Source organism: Zootoca vivipara, chromosome 3, assembly GCF_965207765.1.
Source record: "Zootoca vivipara chromosome 3, rZooViv2.hap1.1, whole genome shotgun sequence".
NCBI classification, from domain to species: domain Eukaryota; kingdom Metazoa; phylum Chordata; class Lepidosauria; order Squamata; family Lacertidae; genus Zootoca; species Zootoca vivipara.
In genome coordinates this window covers 61,980,897-62,002,640 of record NC_142586.1, presented here as the reverse complement: position 1 = coordinate 62,002,640, position 21,744 = coordinate 61,980,897, and the positions used below count along the sequence as shown (strand labels likewise).

General features: G+C 42.7%; 1 protein-coding gene across 1 annotated transcript in view; it reads right to left on the bottom strand.

Moving 5' to 3' along the window:
* Positions 1-19,333: 19,333 nt before the first annotated feature.
* ADGB (androglobin) overlaps positions 19,334-21,744 on the bottom strand; it is a 78,869-nt gene continuing 76,458 nt past the window's right edge. Inside the window, exon 35 of the mRNA XM_088667283.1 lies at positions 19,334-19,430. Coding sequence (XP_088523409.1) covers positions 19,422-19,430 — 9 coding nt within the window. The 3' untranslated portion in view covers positions 19,334-19,421. The remainder of the gene's footprint in view (positions 19,431-21,744) is intronic.

Sequence of the window (21,744 nt, the reverse complement as noted above, 5' to 3'; positions counted from 1 at the left end):
TTAGAAAAAATATTTAATTTTACTTCTTCAGCAAAACCCTAAAATAAATCCAACCCACAGGCTTGGCAATGTTTGTGAAAGCCAAACTCCAGTCAGCTCCAGGCAGTTCACTGTGACGCACAAAGTCTATCGATGCTCACAGCATCGCTCAGTGTGACCATGTGTCACATAGGCTGCGCAGAGTGCGTGAGGAAGTGGCCATTTTCATTGTGAGGGTCTCCCCCTTCCCAGTGGTTTCCCTGCTTTCCCCCCATATAGTCCAGGGATGGGGGCGGGCGGGGGAAATCGGCAAGAAATAAAATTACAGCTGTGGTCCAGGCCACAGGTTCATTCACGGCAAAGACCCACACCCACTTGCACAGAATGCTTTAGCTGATCATATTCCAACTATGACTAAACACAGCTTGCATTTCCATGAGCTGTTTTGCCCGAGGAAACACAGTGTGCAAAGTGTGTGTGATTCATCTCAGCAAGAGACAGATAGAGGGTGACAGTGAGAGGCTCTGACTTCCCCAGCGCAGCCACAACACAAGAGGGAGGAAACCCAAATAGCTTCACTTGCATCACAGTGCCCCTTCCCACCCTCATTCCTCAGAGCAATATGGGCTACTCATGGCTTGCAAAAGATTCCCTTGCCTTTCCAAGCCTCACTCTGGGCTATAATTAGGAAAGCTGATGTAGCATATTGGCCTAAGAGACAGAGGCTATATGCACATTAGTGGCCTAAAACACAGCAAGGTCATTCTCCCTCCTACTGCATTTCAAGTCACATTTGCACATTGCTGTACACACCAGAGAGGGTGTGGGGATAACTTTGCCCAATACACAATACTTGCGTGGCTTTCCTGTGCCCGAACCCCTCCCCCAATCCTATTCATGAAACTGTAATCTGCACATGCGCAATAGCTGTCTCAAATGTACATGCCTCAGCTAAACTGAGAAATAAATGTGACTTACCGTATTTTTCCGTGTATAAGACTAGGTTTTCCCCCTAAAAAATAATATCAAAAATTAGGGAGCATCTTATGCACGGATAGTGCCAAGGGTGGATTTTCTTAAATCTGAGTCCCCAAAAATTGGGGAAGTCTTATACATGGGACGGGAAAAATACGGTATGTTTTCAAATTGGATGGAAGCTGGTTTGAGGGGAGAAGTATCCAACAGCAATATTTCTCAAGAAACTACAGGATGGGTGTGAAGTGTGGTTAATGCCATGTGAACATGGTTTCAGCAGGAGTGCACTTGAGCCACAGTAAGTGGTAATGTGTATACACCCTGCATTATAAATCGGGAAGTCCCTGCTTTGAACCTTACCTTGGCCACTAGGTGGACTTAGCCATGCCATTCTCACTTAGTCTCAGTCATTCCAGCCGCAAAATGGGGGGGGGGGGTCCATACTATAGACTTACCTTACAGCAGGACTGGGGAACCTGATGTTGTTGGACTCCACCTCCTATTCACTCCATTCAGCATGGAGTAGTGACTGCTGGAGAGGAGTCATGAAGTCACCCTCCTGACACCAGTCTTGCTGCAGCTTACTAGGACAGTTGTGGGGTGGGGCAGGCTGGAAATGCCGTTGGGGGGGGGGGTTGCATGGATACACTGCTGGAAGCGCATATCCTCTGCTGCTCAGAGATAATGGAAGTTGTAATCCTACCAGACTTGGAAGGCCACAGGCTCCCCAGCCCTACATTACAGATGGTTATAAGGATTACAAATAGATAATGTATAGGAAGTGCTCAACATGTATTTTAATTACCAGATAAAATTTTTGCTCCAAAGGGGAGAACTGATAAAGGTTAAACTGCTTCCTACTGAGCCAGACCATCGCATTCATCTACCCAGGTAATGCCTACTCCAAAGCCTTTCTCAGCCCCATTACTTAGCAAGTATTTCAACTGAGCACTTTCAGCTCTCTTTGCCTGTGGCTCTTACTGTCCGAAGGCAAAGCGGGTTTGCCTAGAGACGCAAAATGTCTGCCAGTGTTTGATATAAACAGTAAGGCAAACCATGCTGGAGAGACAAGTGACTGAACCTTTCCTGGAAAGACCATTTGTATAGAAAGCTTTTGCTCTGCCCCTGAGATATGGGCCCTGCTTGGCAGCTGGATATTATGAGGCAGCATAGAAGCCAAAAACAGGAAAGGCTGTCCCTGTTCTATGAGGCAGTCATGTTCTGCATTCTCCCCGCATAATCCATCACAAGACACAGTGCATTTTATGGGGAGGCACAAAGGGACCTCAGCCCTTAGGAGTTCACTCCTATGGGTGGTTCAATATACATTATATGGCATAGGTTTGGCGATTTTTGCAGGTGCCAGCTTCTGAAGAACTATTAAAGGAAGTGACAAGAAGTGGTATTTCAGGTTCGGAGTGGGGAGGCAATATTCCTAGCAAGGCTTGATTTGATCTGCCCATCTCCTTCCATGCCCATGTGTCCCCAGTCCACAACAGGCCATTTCTTTGCATCACCAAGAGGGATTCCCTGAAACCGAGAACAGGGCTATGCCTGACAGTCATCCCTCTCGGCCAGTGAAGCATGCAGGTACTTGTGAAAGAAAAGGGAACTGGGCTTTAATAATTAATTTTTATAAATAATCATAATCATAATAATACCCCGCCCATTCTGGCTGGGTTAAGACTGGTGTGCATTTTCAGAGCCCAAGTGGTCCTTTCAGCAGGGAAATTGTATTTGTTTATTTATTTAAATAACTTTTTAGCCAGCTTTTCACACACTCAAGGCAGCATACGGAAAGTAGAAAAAGACTGCAAAATAAGAACAAGGGAATAAACAGCACCAAACAAGCAAACTAGCCAGCTGAGCTAAAGGCTAAATCTTCTCAGCGGAGAAAAAAAAGAGGATGTGTTTTGAAAATTCACCAGAGGAAAGGGAATAGAGAAGGGGAGTTGTTTACCTCAGGGTGAGTCTATTCAGCAGCCTCAGGGAATTGTGTGTAAAGGCTGTGTTTCTTGCCACAGCATAGTATTGAAAAGCATATTGAAGTGGGGGGAAATTAAGGAGAAGTGTGAGGGAGCCCTTCCTTGAAAGGAAAGGGGAGATTTTACTTTCCTGTGAATTTTTAGAGATCTCTATAGTTGAAGACTATGTGAAAGGATGTTTATTTAAAACATCTCCAGCCTTTCCAGATAGGGTGTGAAATGTCTCCTATCTGAACCCCTCGAGAGACTCTGCCAATCACAATAGACGATACTGAACTAGATGGACCAATGGTCTGACTCAGGCATGGATATAAATCAGGAAGTTTCCTAGAAATCACCAATAAACCGTAATTCCCAGACCCAGTTTCCATTTTAAAAATAGAAAGTTTGTAGCATTTGTAGAACCTGAGACAGGAGACAAAATGTACATATGCATTTCTTGGTGAGAAATCAGCCTGCTCTTCCTTTCAGTGATTTAATTTACCCACCAGGGCCGTCTTAAGGTCCTCGGGCGCCCTGGTGCAGGGATCCCTTGGGCGCGCGCCCCCCCCACGCTTAAAAAAAAGAAAAGAAGGGAAACTCACGGCGGCCCCCGCACCTCACAGCCGCGCTGTGCCGGAGGCCGCTGGATAAGCAACCCGGTGCTGCTGAGGCGCGACAGGAGCTGCTCGCAGCCGGGCTGCCTCTGAGTGTCGCAGGCCATTTCCGTGGCCCGCCTGCCGAGCTCTGCGCGCCGGCCAGAGACGCAGCTGGGTGAGTGCAGGATGCGGCCGTCGGGGTTTCTTCCCGCCAACAGGGAGCTGCGTTTCATTGATAGAGGAGCTGACATGTGGCTTCGCCTCTACCAATGAAACGCAGTGCCGGGGTGAGGGATGACCCTGGCGCTGCAGAGCGGAACAGGGTCCTAGTGCCCCTGTTCCGCTCGCTTACCTCCCTGCTCTCCCGGCGCGGCTGGTGGAGGAAAAAGGGAGGCCACCGCAAAGCTCCCGTGCTTGCTGGGGCGCCCCTCAGCGCCCCCCTGATCGTCCAGGCGCCATGGTGCATTGCGCCACTGGAGTCAATGGGCGAGCCGGGCCTGTTACCCACAGACAGAGAAAATTGCTGCAGGAGCCCGTGGTATCAGGCAGCTTCTTGTGTTCCTAGGTGTTCCTCAGAAGAGCCACTGAACTTCCCTTCTTGTGCCCCATAAACAGGGCCGTCTTAAGCATATCTGGCGCCCTGATGCGAAGATCCCTCCGGCGCCTCCCCGCCCCGTTTCCCAGCGCAGCTGTCTGGCAGGTGCAGCGCAGCTGTCGCAGGCCAGCTGCGCGGCGCCCCCCTGGCGGCACGGCGCCCTGATGCCCTGCGCCACCCAGCCTTGCCGTAGGCCCATCTATGCCCATAAATCAGCCTTTGTCTATTGTTCTCATCAGCCCCAGCCAGCTGTGCTGCCCTAAGTGGTACTCCTGAGGTGCTGAATTGTGTTAGCACCAAAGTCCTGCCCTGCTATGGAGCAGGGAGCTGAAGGCCTTTGCTTCTTTGGATATGACAGTACTACCTCAGATCAACTACAAGAAGAAATGTTTTCTTCCACAAGTAGCTCTTATCAGTCGTTTCTTTTGTAAAGAAATGAAGCAACCTGACTGATACTATAAAATGTACAGAGTGCCCCGAGTCATCACATCACATCAGAGGGAATTAATCTGACCTTTGTAATTTCGTGAGCACAGAACTATTATTTTCCAGGCAGTACATATGTGCCATTTAGATGGCGGGAGCTGCCTTTCTCACAGCATTTGTACTGGCATGGATTAACCAACATTGTAAACAGCAGAAGAAAGGCAAATATTTGACCTCCTTTATTTATTGTTATACAAAAACACCCTGTCGAAGCAAGGATGTTACAGCAGCTCAAGCTAAGAGAAGGGAAAGAAAGCTTCTCTGGGTAGCATGTTCAAGCATGGATGTAACCAGTGCGAGCGATAGCAGTTTTGAACAGGGAGGGGTGATGGTTCTAATTATCAGTGCCTCAATGTCACAAGTGCAAAGTGGGAGAGATAATGCCAGGGTCTGGCGGGGCAAAATTCAGACAGCTTGTAAGAACCATGATCTGTAGGTTGGGATAGGTGAAACTGCCAATTGCGGCTTCTCTTGGTTTTCCATTTTCCAGTCTAAGGTTCGGTTCTCCACACTTGCACGTCAATTTGCAATTAAAAGCACCATCTTCAGGAAAATGTATTGGTATTTTAGTGTGGATTTATCCCAATATACCTATTTTATATGCAATTTGGCTTAATATACATACTTATGCAGAGCAACCTGTCCAGTGCCCTAACGTAATATGTTTGTATATTTTCCCCCCACCCATATATGCAGTTGTGTGCACACTTCACCCTAGTATATGCATGTTGTTGTTGTTTTCTCAGTACTTGGCTAGAGAAACTGAATGCAAAATTCAGAAAAGGATGAATTTTCAGTTTGTGCATTGTTTCAGAAAGTGTGCATTAGTGAGGTTTGCCTTTAAATGTGAAATTAATCCAGTTTTCCCCCATCGCTATTACTGGAGGTGAGCATGGTGTTGGAGGGGGGGGGCGGATGCTGAGGAAAGGGTTTTGAGCATACCTCTTTAAGAGCCTGGTTTTAGTTTAACTGGGCTCAACTGAAATCCTGCTGAAGACTATTGAGTTGTGCAGAACCACTTCAAAATATACCATTCGGGGAGTTCAGGAGAGAGCACACATTGTTTCGCTTTCCCCGAGCTCAGACTACCTATCATTTCTCAGGACTCCTCTGTTTCTGGGCAACTGGTCACACACACAGACTAATATAAACAATGGACATCACTATGCACACTGATAGGCATGCACAATAAAGGCCTATTTACTTGGGTTTTTTTAAGGGGGAGGGGGTAGCTGAGATATATTGACTGATCATATTAAACCTTACGAAAACATTGCTATAGTTATCCTAGCATTTGTTATGCTACGTTTTTCATGCTTCACATACATGCTTAAAATTAATTGTGAAAATATCCAAGGCCATGTCTTGAACCTTGATGAGAATATTATCCCACCTATGAACTCTGAGACGGTGACCTTGTCCAGTACAAATTCAGGAGACATATTCAGAAATTCTGTCTCTTTGCGGTTATTGCTGTGATTACACATTATTAGTGTGCCAGTTTAATACCTCAACTATGGTGTGTTTAGGCTGGTCCAATTTGGGCAGGTGAGCCAAGGGGATATGGGGGAACATTTGTGTTTTTTAGGAGGCCCATAAAATTAAATTGTGATTTGTGTTTCAAGGCCTTTTGTGTGTTTAATTTGAGTTTATATTGCAAACAACAGACTTTCTTTGACTGATAACACTTTTATTGTGTTTTGTTAGGGACTTTTCTTTTTTTAGACTGTGCTATTGCAGAATTCTGTATTGCTTCTGCTCTTATCTGTCCTGATCCCTTTGCCTTCATTAACTGTTAACCTTTCCTACGATAACAAGAGGAGACTCTTTAATTTTCTTCTGCCCGATGAGAGAGATTTGAGAGGCATACCAAGGCCATGCATTTCACTTCCCTTGGAATCTTTTCCTTTTTCAGCTGCTAGTTTCTGGCACAGTTTATGCCTGTGACATTTTCAAGAAAAGATAAGGCCACTCAAAATGGTGACACATTTGAGCTCGGTTCACTCATAAGTTGTTCTGCTCTGAGCTAGAAGTGAATCAACTGAATCTGAATAAATGCCATCTCACTTATTTCTGTTCTGAGCAGAATTTCAAGGATGCTGCTATCCTGAGCATGTTTACTTGGAAGTAATTATTGTTTGCATGGATTAGGGTGCTAGAATTCTGAAGTATACCTGGATAGAACTAGAACCAGCCAAAATTGAAGATGTCTATAATGTTGGATATTTTGAATGGCAAGTTGGATATTTTGAATGGCACACACTTTCAATGAACTTATTATAGAAGAAGTCCTTCAGAAAATGCCTGTCACTGCAGAAGGTCATTCATGGGACTCTACCCCCCTTAAGGTTCCTGGCTCTGTAGGGGACAATCTCCATTCCAATTATGGTGGGAAAGTGAAGAGGTAACCTCCCCCTTCTCATATGCTTCCTTCCCAGTTAGAATCAGAATCCCTTGGATCTTGTTTTTAAGGGAAAACAAAGTTTGTAATTGCATACAACACATTAAGAGAATGTCTACCGTGGCCCTCAGTGACACTTCTGGTGGAAACAAAATAAAAAAATTCCTTCCAGTAGCACCTTAGAGACCAACTAAGTTTGTCATTGGTATGAGCTTTCGTGTGCATGCACACTTCTTCAGATACACTGAAACAGAAGTCACCAGACCCTTTGTTGTTCTGGTGGGAACAACAAAGAGTCTTGCAGCACTATATTAGGACTGCTGACTCTAGCCTGAGACCTGCGGATATAGAGCAGTATGCAAATTTAATAAACAATAATAAGGTGCAACAAGGTTCTGTGGTTCTTGATACAACAGACTAATGTAGCCCCCTAACTAGAAAATGCTGGTAAGGGTCGTCATGACCATCGCCTTGTAATCTCATTCCTAACAAAGATCCGCTATCCTGGCTTTTATAGTTATTCTGTGCTGAAGGGAAAGGCATTCTACCACCTCAGGGGCAGCTTCATCTATTTTCTGAGCTTTGGCATACCAAGATTGAGCCCAAATTACGGCAAATTCTGTTTTTGGCTCAATCCTGTGAGTTTGGAGGAGAGGCCTCATGAGATGAACACAAAAGTCACCTTGCAATGAAAAACAGCTAATGAGACTCCACCGTTGCCATAGGGTGGCTGGAAAAATCCAACTGAGCCAAGAGAAGAAGAACCCACTCGCAAAGGGCTTGTTATCATCTTATGATTACCTATCTAAAAAATGTTTGCTGATTCAGCATTCACCTTGAGCCTAGTAACCCATGTTCTGACATGCTAAGTGAGTTATAAACATTCCCAGATCTCTAGATAACATTACTAGATCCTATACTGCATAGCTGCCAAGTTTTCGCTTTTCTCGCAAGGAAGCCTATTCAGCATAAGGGAAAATCCCTGTAAAAAAGGGATAACTTGGCAGCTATGTATACTGGATGGGCTCCTTGCTCAGGAAAGGATGCTGGAGTGGAGGAAGAATGGGTTGTGAGCAACATGTAGTATACAATGGATAGACAAACCTCACTAAAATAAGGCAACAGTTGATTTGGTAGAAACACTTAACAGCACAGTCCTGTACATGCCCACTTGGAAATATGTCCTATTGAGTTCAGTGAAATCAATGCCATCAGGCTCACTTCTAGATAGGCATGTATAGGAATGTGCTGTGAGTCACTATCAAGCCCCGTGCTGAGTGAAGAGAGCCTAGTCATATTGAGTTTTAACAAAAAATTCAAAGGTCCCAGAAAAAAAAATGCATGCATAATAATTCATAAAATTTTTACACAGGCTTTCTTGTGGGTAAACAGAGATTCACTGGTTGAGGTTCATCAAGGATGCTTTCTGTCTTCCAGCTTCTAAGTCTCTATTCTGTTCTAAGTTGTGTGCCCCCGCCCCCTTGCCAGGGCACACAGACAAGTGGCAGGCAAATGACTGTAATTTTTTTCCCATTGTTCAATAGCAGGCTCAAATTAAATAGTGCCAGGTGCCATATTGTCACCCACACATCTGTTTGTTTCATTCTATAAGAGCCTTCAAAAACAGATGGTATCTTGGGTACCCCTTTCCTCCCAATGAATCAGCTGGCCTTGAGACACTAAGATCTTCCTCAGATTTCCATCATTAAGAGAAATGTCACTGTAGCTGCAATATGTAGCATTACCTGTCTGTAGTGCTCATGCCTAATCACTTCTCTTAATTAAGGCTAATTCCAAGCACTAATGTTGTACCTTCATTAGCTATCTCATTTTTCTCTACGGCAAATATTAGAGCAAAAAGCTTCTGTGGATCCAATATAACTGTTCAGTGTTTTTAACTACACTGGATTTTGACTGATTTAGCTTGGGAACAATCCTAATTATGCTGGCAGGAAGACTGACGTAATTAGTAACATGTTTTGGCATTGTTTGTATATCATTATCTGCAGTATATTATCTGTCTGCTTAATGAATCCAGATTTTTGATAAAAATGTATTATTTTAATCAGATCAGGTAGAATCAGATTAAGGGGGGAATATGTCCGATTGTTTCTTGTAGCAAAGAGTTGCCACCTACTGAACTGTACTTGCAGACCCACCAAGTTTCCCTATTTTCCAGGGACATCCCTGATTTAGAGAATGTTCTGCTTTCCCTTAGGGTGTCCCTATTTTCATTGGGGAAATTTTGGAGGGTATGGAGATATGCGACCTCTGAGCAATCTGAAGGCAATCCTGTATAGGGAAGTCTCTTTAAATGTTTAATGTTTTATTATGTTATATATATATATATTGGAAGCTGCCCAGAGTGGCTGGGGCAACCTAGTAAGATGTGTGGGATATAAATAGTAAAATCATCATTATGGGATGGGACGTCCCTATCTTTCATCAGAGAAATGTTGGAGGGTACGTGCTTGGCCCTCTCTCTAGCCAGGGCGATTAGGAGTGTTGAAATTTGAGCGGAGGTACTCAAAGACTCCTATTCAAATTCTTGCAAGCAGAATTGAAGCAGGCATGCCCTGCTGTGAGCAGACTGTGCTAGCCTCGATTCTGCTTGCCCTCCACCACCTGCTCCTCTATCCCTTGAATAACAAACATTCAGCAGGCTTCAGAGAGGCCTACTAATCCTAGAGCACATGATTTGCATGCAAAAGGTTTCAGGTCCAATCCCCACCATCTCCAGGAACAGCTGGGAACACCTTGGAAAGAGACACTGCCCATCAGTGTGTCGCAGTGCTTAGTTAGACGACTCTGGATAGGGCAATTGCCTATCTTCTTTCCTCCAACTCTTTGGAAAGTGAAGATGCTGTGGGCACAATGAAAACCCTTGAGGGTCTTTTCCAGCAATTGCCTGAAATGCTCAAAGATGCATTTTGGGATGGCCACAAAGCTTCTCACTCATTTTAAATGGCAATGAGGGTGTTGATGCAGACAAACATATGCCACATAAGTGGTTACCACTCACCTGGTCCCACCCTAAGAATTCTGGGAACTGTAGTATAATTCCCAGCACTCTTAACAAGGCACAGTTGCCAGGATTCTTTGGGGAATGCCATGTGCTTTAATTGTATGGTGTAAATATGCTGTCAGCATAGTCCAATTTAGGCAGGTGAGATTGCTGGATCACTTGTTTGAAAGTAGCTCATTTACTCTCCCCGCTAGGTGACTTGTTCTTCATTTATGTACATGCCACACTTCATGATATTAGATTTCAGTGCCGCATACAATAAAAAAGTACAATATAATAAAACACAAAAGCTAAGACTGCAGAGTTAAGTACTGAACTTTTTCAACAGCAGGGATGCTCATGAAGGCGTACACAACTAGGTTGGAGTAAATACCTTTAATTTGGCTGGGTGCATTCCTTGATGCAAAACAAATGTATTAGCCTCTCTCTAGAAATAAATGATCAATTAAGCCCTGTTGGTTCAATGGCACTTAAGCATGACTAATGCATTCTGGATTAGGACCATAAGCTTCTTGCTTATTGGTTAATTTTCATTCATCTTTTATTTCAGAAGTCAAAGAAGGTGAAGAAAACAAGAGAAATTCTAATAATTCATTTGCAGTATGTCGTAGGGCAGTTCTAGAAGGAAAAGGTGACAACACTCCACCCTTTTCTTTTTTTGGAGGCTATGACTCAGTAACCTACATACTTCAATAAGTATATGATTGTCTGAAATAATCTGGTATTTCTCATGGACTCTCCTAGGTGAAAAAATAATAGTTTCTTCTTACATCTTAAATGAGCTCATCATTCTACAAACCCTCCTGTGGATCTTAGATAATGATGCTTTACAAAGTTGGGCGCAGAGAGAAGGTCGATACTCTGAAGCAACATACAGCTGCACCGCCTCATTGACGTCAGTGGCATTACACTAGAGAAAGTGGTTTGAAAACAGTATTGTAGTTTCTTCATGGTGGCTGAAGGGGCACTGAGGGGGACTCTTAAACTGGAGGTAAGCATCATACAGACAAAACAGTGAGTCATTTGAAGATCTCTCTCATCAGCCGCACTGAAGAATAATGATGGGCTTTCCAGTAAAGAGATTCATTGTTTTCCTTAAGTAGGTTATTCCTGCAGCAGCCATTGTCAAAGACTCTATAGCAGGCGTGGGGAACCTCTGGCCCCTGGAACCTTCTGGAAGCCACACCCCCACCTATCACTCACTCTGCTTTGTCCCCTGAGGGCTTTTGCTTAGGCGAACTCTGAGAATGCCTCAGGCTTGCCTGGATGGAGTTTAGAGAGGGGTGGGTAAAAACTAGGCTGCCCTACAAAGATGAAATGTTCATGAGGATTTTTCAAAATTGCAAATTGATGCAGAAATATAGAGAGCTGAATTTCAGGTTGGACAAATGAAAAATGGACAGACAACAAAGCTGTGGTATTTGCCCATCCCTACTCTCTCTCTCTCTCTCTCTCTCTCTCTCTCTCTCTCTCTCTCTCTCTCTCTCTCTCGTGTGTGTGTGTGTGTGTGTGTGTGTGTGTGTGTGTGTGTTATTTCTTTGCACACCAACACACTAGTCTCTGCCCACTGCAGTGCTGTGTCTGTTTTAACTTTTTCCTTGCCAAAATTGGTGGAGTCATAGAGAACCAGGAAAATATGGTGTTTTTTGGGGGGGGAGGGGCTGGTTAGCCATGCTTGCTATGCAGCGAATGCTGGCTCAGTGTTTTTGGCCCACACTTGTTGAAGTACCATAGCACAGATCTGGGCCTGGGACATCTCTTAATGAATGAAAAGCATTCTAAAAAGCTTAGCTGCATGTGTCCTTCTCTCACTGGTGTGGGGGACTAGCCTTTGTGCCATCATTTGAAATCTGATTTTGAAATGTGCTTTCAACTGGAGATGCCACCTCTGCTCGGATGACTGAGCCAGCCTTGGTGTCACAGTCCATCATCGCATAGAAATACAAAATGTTAGAAGTGAGAAGAAACATAGTACTGTACTGGGTTCCGGTTCACTGTAGAATATGTTTCTCTTTAAAGCCTCTTCCCAACCACGGGACTGAGGTAAGCTCTGAAGCCCTGCCCTGAACATACCTGCTGATGAAGTATGTCAATACTACAGATCAAACAGTTGTGCAGTGCAATCCATGGTGCAGGTAGCTGTCATGATAAATATTCATATAAATAGGAAAATAATCTGAGTAGTAGTGGCTGGATAATTTATGAGGTAGCAGGCAGGTTTATGTTTATGATTCTCCCCAGAGTGGATGAAATGCTTTCTGAAATAATGAACAGTCCTTAAGACAATCTTTAGCTTGTCTGAGTCAGTCCCCCCCCCCCACTCTAGGCTTATTAGCAACAAGCAATCAAGAACAAAACACAACCACCACCCCACTCTCTGTGCATAATAAAACAACAAAGGTTGATTTTTCTGCAGGAACATAGCATTAGTTTTTCATGAAGCCTTGGATCATCAGGCAGAAATGATCTGCAGAACAGCTGCCTGGGTGCTGTGCAAACAGTCTGAGGGCAATATTTGTCCAAGTATTCAACCTTTACAGCTCTTCCAACACTTATATATTTCACACTTTGCCCTGAGGAACAAAACCCATGTTGACGTGGGAGCCCAAAGGGATGCTGATAGCCCCAAATAACCCAGAACAAACTGCTTTTGAATGTTGCCTATTGGTTTATTTAAAACTTATCTATCCTGCCTGATCTTTTTAAATTCTAAGTAACAACAATGCTCTGAGGTAAGTAGTTTGCAAAAAATTCAATGTGAGACAGTGAACAAAGAGAATCATTTTAAAACAGAATATACACCGAATGCTCTGAGAGTACTGAATTTCACTGTGTAATGCTCGTAATTTTAGTGCCAATCTTTCCCTTCCAAAAAGGGGTGTGTGGTTGTGACTATTACGCGGGGAAATATGAAAGTGCTACCATTATGCAAAGAAAATGGTCCAAGGAGCTGGGCTGGTGGAATAGGGAGAGCAAGCGTGGACCTTTTGCTGTAGGAGAAGTGAGAGAGGTGGGAGGCTAAAAGGCTTTCTCAAATAGCTCCTCAGATAACCACATGGCCTTTACAGGAAGGGATTTTTATATCCTTCTAAATGACAGATAAGAACGCATAGGCAATGCTAGCATAATCAGTCACTACCCATATCTGTCTAGTCTTCTTAGCATAAGCAGCACCCACCCACTAACTCTCATCCCACCATCAATCTGCCACACACAGAAAAGGTGACCAGATTCCAGTCTATGGTTCCTACCTAAACCTTTGAGGCTGAGCCCCTATGCATACTTAGTGTGCAATATTTCCGAGTAAACTGGCCTAGGTTCTATCTGCAAACATTTCAAGAGAGTGGGAAGAGAGTCTCATCCATGCGTCCCTTTACCCATGCAGGACTACAATGCCTATCGTGTCCCACCCAGACTGGGCCTGATGGGAATTGGAGTCCAACAACATCTGGAGGCTCCCCATCCCTGCTCTTTAGTAGAGAGGGTTATAATGGATTCCACAGATGAGAGAGAGAGACAAAGAAACATGGTAGGAAACATAGCTGTGGTTTCCTCTCTCATTCCTTCTAAAGGTACAGTATAGGCAGGATGTCTGAGGGATTGACTGTCCAGCCATGTCAAAAGACCCTCCTACAGCAATGCCTCTTGCTTCAGCGGAGTCTACAGGATATCCCAGGGCAATGATGGTGTGCATTGCTTCCTGATACTCCATCCAGTATTTTTTTTACAGCATGAAGCCCGGGATGAGAAAGAGCTGCTGATTTGAAAAAGAGGAAAATCAAGACTCTTTGGGTTCTGATGTTCAGAGCTGCTGAGGTTTATAGACCAGAAAGCTGGGGCCTATAAACCCTGGCTTTATAATTTTGGCAAAATCCAGCAACTGTGATTCACCGGTGATTTCCCTTGCATCACTCTCAGTGGCAAGCAACAAAAGAAACTAGCATCAAGAAGAGCCAACTTTTCTATCTGTCAGCTTGCCTTTCATTCTCTCTTTTTAGAAGGAAATCGTGGTGGTTGTTTTGTTTTTTTTGACCCAGGGGCTTCTGCAGGGAGCTTGAGTCTGCCAGTCCGCCTGCATCAGCATTAATGAAAGGAACTCAGCTGCTGATCATCCCTGCTGATATAATCTCGGGAGAAATTAGAAAGGCAGAGGCTTGCTTGTGAGGGGAGAGAAGGGGCTGAAGGAAAGCAATCACAGGAGCAGCGAAGAGGGAAAATTGAGAGTGTAAAGAGGAAGAACAGGAAACTGACAGGCTCCAAAAGCATATTGTTTGGCAAGCTGAATGCAGTACCTACACAGCCAGTCCAAATCTATGAGGACTCAGTGGAAAAGGTTTCATACTGGTTTTGAATTCACCTTGTAATGAGGAAAGAAAGGGCTTGCCACTTCTCAGGACATCAGGGTTTGAAAAAACAACAACTCCACTATTGGGCACAGTCCAGGCATGTGCAGTTAGGGTGGAAGAAGATAGCTGGAGAGGGAAGTGCAGGAAATCCCATCCTCCTATCTATCTGATGTTACAGCAGGGGCAGCCCAAAGCGTTTTGTTGCTTCCCCATCAGGGCATCGACTACATCTAAGGGCCACCAAATTATTTTGCCGCCCAAGGCAAAAAATCCCATGAACACCTACCTTCCCACCCTTGGTGTTTCCCTGCACCCACTTCAATCAATGCTCTCTCCAGAAATAGTTGCATTCATGCCTGAATGATTTCCAGCTCAGGGGCTTGCAGTTGATTGTGAGACAGGCTTCATACAACATATGAAGGACCCCCTGAACACATACTTTGCCTGGAGCAAGTTACCTCCATTCCATAAAAAAGAAAAGGTCTAATTGGCTTAGTTTGTGTGCATATTAAGTTGGAGCAGAACAAAAGGTTGGAAAAGCAACTTTTAAAAGTGCAATGGAAAAATATTTTTTAATCAAGTTGTACACAACCTGCACCATTCCTGTACAATTCCTGCACCAAAAAGGAATGAACGAACTAACGAACTAACTAACTAACTAACTAAACTAAATACATAAAGGGCATCCGTTACATTTCTCTATTCAATTTCAAAGCAAGCATTAATGAGTTAAGGAAGATGTCTTTTTTTTCTCCAGCCACTAGATGTCAGACTAGACTTTAGAAATGATCCTCACATTGAAGGAAAACCTGTACAGTATTTTATGAGGCTTGCTAATGAGGCCTTCACATCTAAGGTGTGATGGGCATAAACCATTCCTAGCCAATTTGGGATTATATATTATTATTTTTTATGAGAGGTGCACAGCCACAAATTGTTTTCACAAATTGTATCTGTTTCTGAACCAGTATTAAATAAGACCGTCTTGGAAACAATTTCACAACAATTAGCCCCTTCCCATTGCGGAACATTTGAGGGTACAGTTTCCAGGTAGGCTGAAAGCCCAACATGGATCTTTTGAGAAAGATTCACTACTGCAACACCTAGAGGTCAGGCACCTTCAATTAATGCATTGATAAGGCACAAGATTTCTGTTTTCGTTGCATTTGTATTCTTCCCTTCCTCCAATCTGCTCTGCATGAACAGGGTTTCACAAACACACTGCAAACCTGTGAGGTAGGTTTGACTAAGATTTGGCTCAGGGTCAAGTGAGATTTATGAATAAGTGGGGATTTGAACCTTGGCCTTTCCAGTACTAAGCTGGTACTCTAACCATTATACATCACTCTACTTGCTAAGGATGTGGTGGTGGGGGGTGCTTCAATCTGCATTTTAAAGCAAACCAATCTAATTTGCAAGTCCCTGATTTACATGTGGATTGGAATGCAGTTATTGGATTATGTACTTCTCCACATTTTTCAGCGCAGTTTAGATTTTTTTTTTTAGTAGTCAGAAACATCTATATTTTTACAAAACAAAACAAAGAAAAGGATACCAAATATATACATTGGGGAAAATAAAGGTTACAAAAGTGTATTTTTGGAGGAGGGGGAGAATGCATACAAAATGCATGTAATTAAACTGTGACCCCCCCACACACGCACAAAATGAGCCAGCATAGATCTATGATGGAGTGCCTATGAAACTGACATGGAATGGAAATAGAACGATATGCAGGCAAGTTATAATCAATTAAAAAGTGCTATGATAAAACATGGGGCTATGTTTCAATGGATAAATTTAATCCTCTGTATCAGATTCGGAGAATAAAATCAGAGAGAGGATAAGGACAAATGGGACAAAATTTATTGTGGGGTGTACAAGTGGTTACTCAGTGCATGTTATGGCTTCTCAGTGTTTTTATAAAAGGAAGTTCATGTCACCCCAAAGTCATTTCTTGTACTACTGTATAATTTCCTTGAGACAATGTCTAAACTTTAATAACTGTAAGATACTTTTTGTTATCTATTCTACTTATTTCAAAAAACATCCATTGCAACATAAAGTGAATTCAAATAAGCAAGCAAAGAAACAAATAAGCAGACGCAATTGAATATGCTGTCTACCCCTACCTGTGGCTGCTCCCACCTTCTCTCTCCACAGGCTTTCATCTTGCCCTCTTCTCTCGCTGGCAACAGAAGGGCAAGTCTCCATGTTCTCCCTGCTGCTGGCAGGTGGGAAGACTAAGAATATGGCCTGAGCAGCCACAGCTGTTTCATCTCCTATTTACTGGTGCATTTAAAGGAACGTGTTTCATTTTCTGAAATGCAGTTTGGTAATCCTAGTTAGAGTTCATGAGATTTTGTTTTTTGTGTGTGTGCAATTTACTTCTGTCAGGGTTGCTGAAAGTTTTCCTGACAAAGGCGTCTGTTTCTTTAAAAGTAACATTGCTGCAAATAAGTCAACAGGTAAAAAATTTCCCTAGTCACAGGTTTAAGCAACTGAGAAAACACTCTCAGTTGCACTTCTTGTAATTGTGCAAGAACTTCTTTCAAAATAGGTGGCAGACCTTTTTTCTGTGCCTGGAGGAACCTGCTACAAACTTATCACGATGTAGAACTCCTACTAAACCTCTCATATTAATTCAAGGCTATAATCCTTATGTCTACTCAGAAGCAAGTCCCTTTGAGTTGTGGGGCTTACTCCCAGATATCTGGGGTTGGGATGACATCCTTGGCTGGAAGATCAGCTCTTGACATTATGAAGTTTTGTCGTAAGAACAAAAAAAGAAGAAATAAAACACCTGGCACATCTACCAAAAACTGGTATTCTAGGCTGCATCAACAGAAATATAGTGTCCAGATCAAAGGAAGTCATAATTCCACTCTGTTCAAGGTGAGTACTTTGTTCCACGTGGAGTACCATGTCCAGTTTTGGGCACCACAATTTAAGATGGACATTGACAAACTGGAACGTGTCCAGAGGAGGGTGACCAATATGATCAAGGGTCTGGAAAACAAGCCTTAAGACGAACAGTTGAGGGAGTTGGGGATGTTTAGCCTGGAAAAGACGAGACTGAGAGGAGATACGATAGCCATTTTCAAATATCTGAAGGGCTGTCACATGGAATACAGAGGAAGATTGTTTATGCTGCTCTAGAGGGTTTGACCCAAGCCAATGGATTCAAGTTACAAGAAATAAGATTTTGATGAAACAGAATTTTCTGGCGGTAAGAGCTGTGTGACTGTGGAACAGATCTGATTTTTAAAAGACTTTTAGAAGGCAGCCCTGTTTAGGGAAGTTTTTAATATTTGATGTTTTATTGTGCGTTTAATTCTGTTGGGAGCTGTCCAGAGTGGTTGGGGAGACCCAGCCAGATGGATGGGGTATGTACGTACGTACGTATGTATGAATATCATCACCATCATATCAGGAACATGACACCATAGTGCACGCAAGACTGAAAGATGCCAATCAAATAGCAAGGCTCAACAGGAATTAAAGACTGAAACCAAACAGATTCATAAAGAAAACTGAAAAGCTGTGTGGTCTGAGCTTAAGCTAGAGAAATAACATTGTTGGTGAAGGTGAACAGAATCTGGCCAAAGTAAATGTTAAGCACCTTCAAAGCAATCACTCTTCCTTACATAGGAATAATCCACTTGGAATGCAAATTCAGAGCTCATTTACATGGTACCTGAGGCTGCTGAAACAGGGTTTGATTCTGAACCAACCATTTTTCTTTATACAAGCAGGAAACCTGAGGGTGCTTTAGCCACACACCCTTGCACATCACTGCATATCGAAGTGTGGGCGCAACTCTTCAGGGTTGCTGTTGATGATGTGCTTTCAGCTGTGACAGAGAGACATTCAATAAATGGGTCTTCTCTCTCTCTCTCTCTCTCTCTCTCTCTCTCTCCCAGCATGGAAATGCTCCAAGCAGAAAACATTTCCTATCAAATTTATGACTGTCATGCAGATATTTAAGGCACAGAGTCTCTGTCAGAAAGCATCAAACCTGAGGGCAGTGCAAAAATGAGTAATGTCCACATCATAGCTGTCAAGTTTTCCCTTTTCTCGCGAGGAAGCCTATTCAGCATAAGGTAATTTCCCTTTAAAAAAGGGAGAACTTGACAGCTATGGTGCACATACCAAAGATACTATCAGTGATGACGACATTCCCTTATTTATGCTGGTTGACCCTTAATTCTCCAGGTGTTTTCCCTTCTCCTCCACAGCTTCTGGATTATCAGAGTGAGTTTTCTGGTGCTCTGGCCAAAACAGATCAATAAAGAAAAGCGTTGGGCTGCTTCATATGATGTAACAGTTGATAGTTTTCTTCATTTGTAGAAACAGTGAAAAGTATAGAGAGCTGTTTTATACCAAATCAAGTTACAAGAAAGGAGATTCTGACTAAGCATCAGGAAGAACTTTCTGACGGTAAGAACTGTTAGAAGATGGAAAGCACTCCCTCAGAAAGTGGTGGTCTCTCTCTTGTGGAAGGTTTTTAAGCAGAGGTTGGGTGGCTATCTGTTATGCATGCTTTAGTTGAAATTCCTGCATTGCAAGGGGTGGACTAGGTGATCCTTGGAGTCCCTTCCAACTCTACAATTCTGATTCTATGAAAGTGTTTATTTATTAAAATAGTCATGATGTCCTGCTAACAATCTTTAGACATTCACACTAATTTTAAAATTTGAAACCCTTTGTCCTAATATAAGTGATAGAAAAACCTTCAGCATTGCTGTTCAAAACAGGAGCAGGAGCTCTTGCTGTCAGTTGTTGGACCCAGTTTTCTAACTTCTTGCTGTGTTGTGTCTTGAGGCCACATCAATAAAATCATATCACATTTGCGGCAGGCCAGTGTTCAGACAGACGCTGAGAAGAACAAACAATTGATCTGCTCCCCACAAAAACTTGCATTTTCCAAGTTTACTGTTCTTGCACAGGGTAATTCGCTATCGATATTCCAGCATGAATCTTTACTGCAGTGTGATCAATACCATGTATCGTTGCCTAACGGGTCAGGAGCAGGGAGGTCATCTAAGGCGTTACACTGCCTGAGGACAAAACAAAAAACAGCTTCTAATTACCTTCAGATCTCAAAAGTCCACAGCAATTAGATCTGAGGGCTGTAATATTTCACACCAGGTAAGTTAATTACATTCTGTATTTGATATAATAGATCTTGGCTATTGCATGTAGAAGAATAATTACACACATGTTAGAGCGACTCTGCATGTTATATGGCAGTCGGCTGCAAGTTTTGCCTCGGCAAATACACAAAAAGTGTTGATTGCAGGATTCCAAGGCATGGTTCCAAAGGAAAGAAAGGCATTCACTTCCTTATCCATCCTTCTATCAAGAAGAACGACCCAAGGTGAAAGGAAAAGAGCACAGTCATAATACAGAGAAACTTGAGTGCTGATGCTTTCTGTCTAGGAGGTCAAGATTTTCTATTGGCCAAGATAAGAGTGCAGCTTTTAGTGGCTTGAATAGCATCAGACTTTTTGCTGTTTTGCCAGCCAATGCTTTTCAGCGATGCTTTTGATTTGGGCTATTTATTTATAGCAGCTACTCAGCACTGAGTACAGCTCTTGCTGTAGGGAGGAGATTCCAGCAGTATTTAGTATATGGGATAAATAATAATAATAAAAACCAACTGTGCCTATCAACATTAACAATCACATCTGTGCTATTTCATTAATAGTTCAATAAAATGGAACTGTAGGGTGATTTGCTAGCTGACATAAAGGAGGCCTTGAACATTTTGTTGATTGGATTGGCAATAATCAGATAAAGACCATAGATCAAGTGAGGGGCTGTTTGGGAGATACATAATTTATGCTATACAAATATTTTCAGGTTAGAGACTTTAAAAATTATTGGTTGCCAATATACAGAGGAGGAGTGAAGCAGCCAAATAATTTTGTCAAAACCCAGAAAAATGGTTGCCTCACATATGTCAATCTGTTATTCATATGGGAGACAGTACACAAGTTGACTATGTCACAAAAAATGGGAGGAAATGATTGGGGCATCAATAAATATCTGGAAACATATATGGGAAAATATTACCAAATATACTGCATTGTTAGCATTGATAGATAATTCTATTAAACTTTAGATAATGTGGTATCTAACACCATCTGGGATATCTAGAAGATACAAGACAGGAAATGATAGATTTTGGAAACGTGGAGCAGATAGAGCAGATTTTATCCACTGCTGGATTTCTCATCCTCAGGCTAAGAAATATTGGCATGAAACTGTGTCTAATATAAACAATACAAGCACTCAGTACAGTTAGACCCCAAAGCCTACTTAATAACTTTCTTTAAGGATGCAATCCCCCAAGGACAGAGAGAAAGTCTTATATCATATGGTTCTAGTAGCAAGGATTTTGTATGGGAAATATTGGGAGGGGAGAACACCTCTATTTAAGGGAATGGTTTATACAGTGATACTTTGGGAACTTTAAGCACAATCACCTGGATGCTTTGGGTCCAACAAGGCAAGAGGAAAATTGAAATATACTCGGAGTCGAGAGTGAATTTCATGCTCTTTATTCAGCTCATAGTCATCAAGGAGAAGAAGAGAAGAATGGCTCTTTCCCCAAAACCATCTGCTTATATACATTATTTACACAATGGGCCTTGCGTGATTGGCTACTTCAGGGCTACACCTGTGGGCCAATCAGGTTGTGGATTGACTTCTGCCTGCAGCCTGATTGGCTGCTCCTACAGGCCAATCAGGTTGCAGATTCACTTCTGCCAGCCGCCTGATTGGCTGCTCCTGCAGGCCAATCAGGTTGCGGATTCACTTCCACCTGGAGTTGGATTGGATAGCTCCTGCTGATTCTGAATCCTATTGTTCTAGGATTCAGCTCAGTACATAACAAAAATAATATTCTTTTCTTCTCTTTCTTTTTCTCACTCCTTTGGTTTTTTTATTATTTCTATTTGTTTCTTCTTTGTTGATTTTATATTTTGGATTTAAATGATAATCTCTGTTATTTAAAGTTCACTTACAATCCGATGCATCTTTGTAAACCAGGTTATAATTGTTTGGATGTCAGTCTGTTTCTATTCCACTTCTTCTATTTTTACCTCTACTAATAATAACAACAATCAGTGCTTTTCTCTCTCTAAAAAAATGTTTAGGGGTACTCTCATTTTCTTACACATATTGAAATACTGCCCCTCAATGAGGCCAAACTTAGATTCACAAAATGTTTAGGGGTATGCACCCCCTGTGTCCCCCCAGAAAAAAGCACTGATAACAATCAGAAAATAAAAATTGTAAACCCCTAGCAAGCCTTTCTGTCAGCTGTACATCAGCAACAACCCTATATTTCATAGAAAATTATTATTG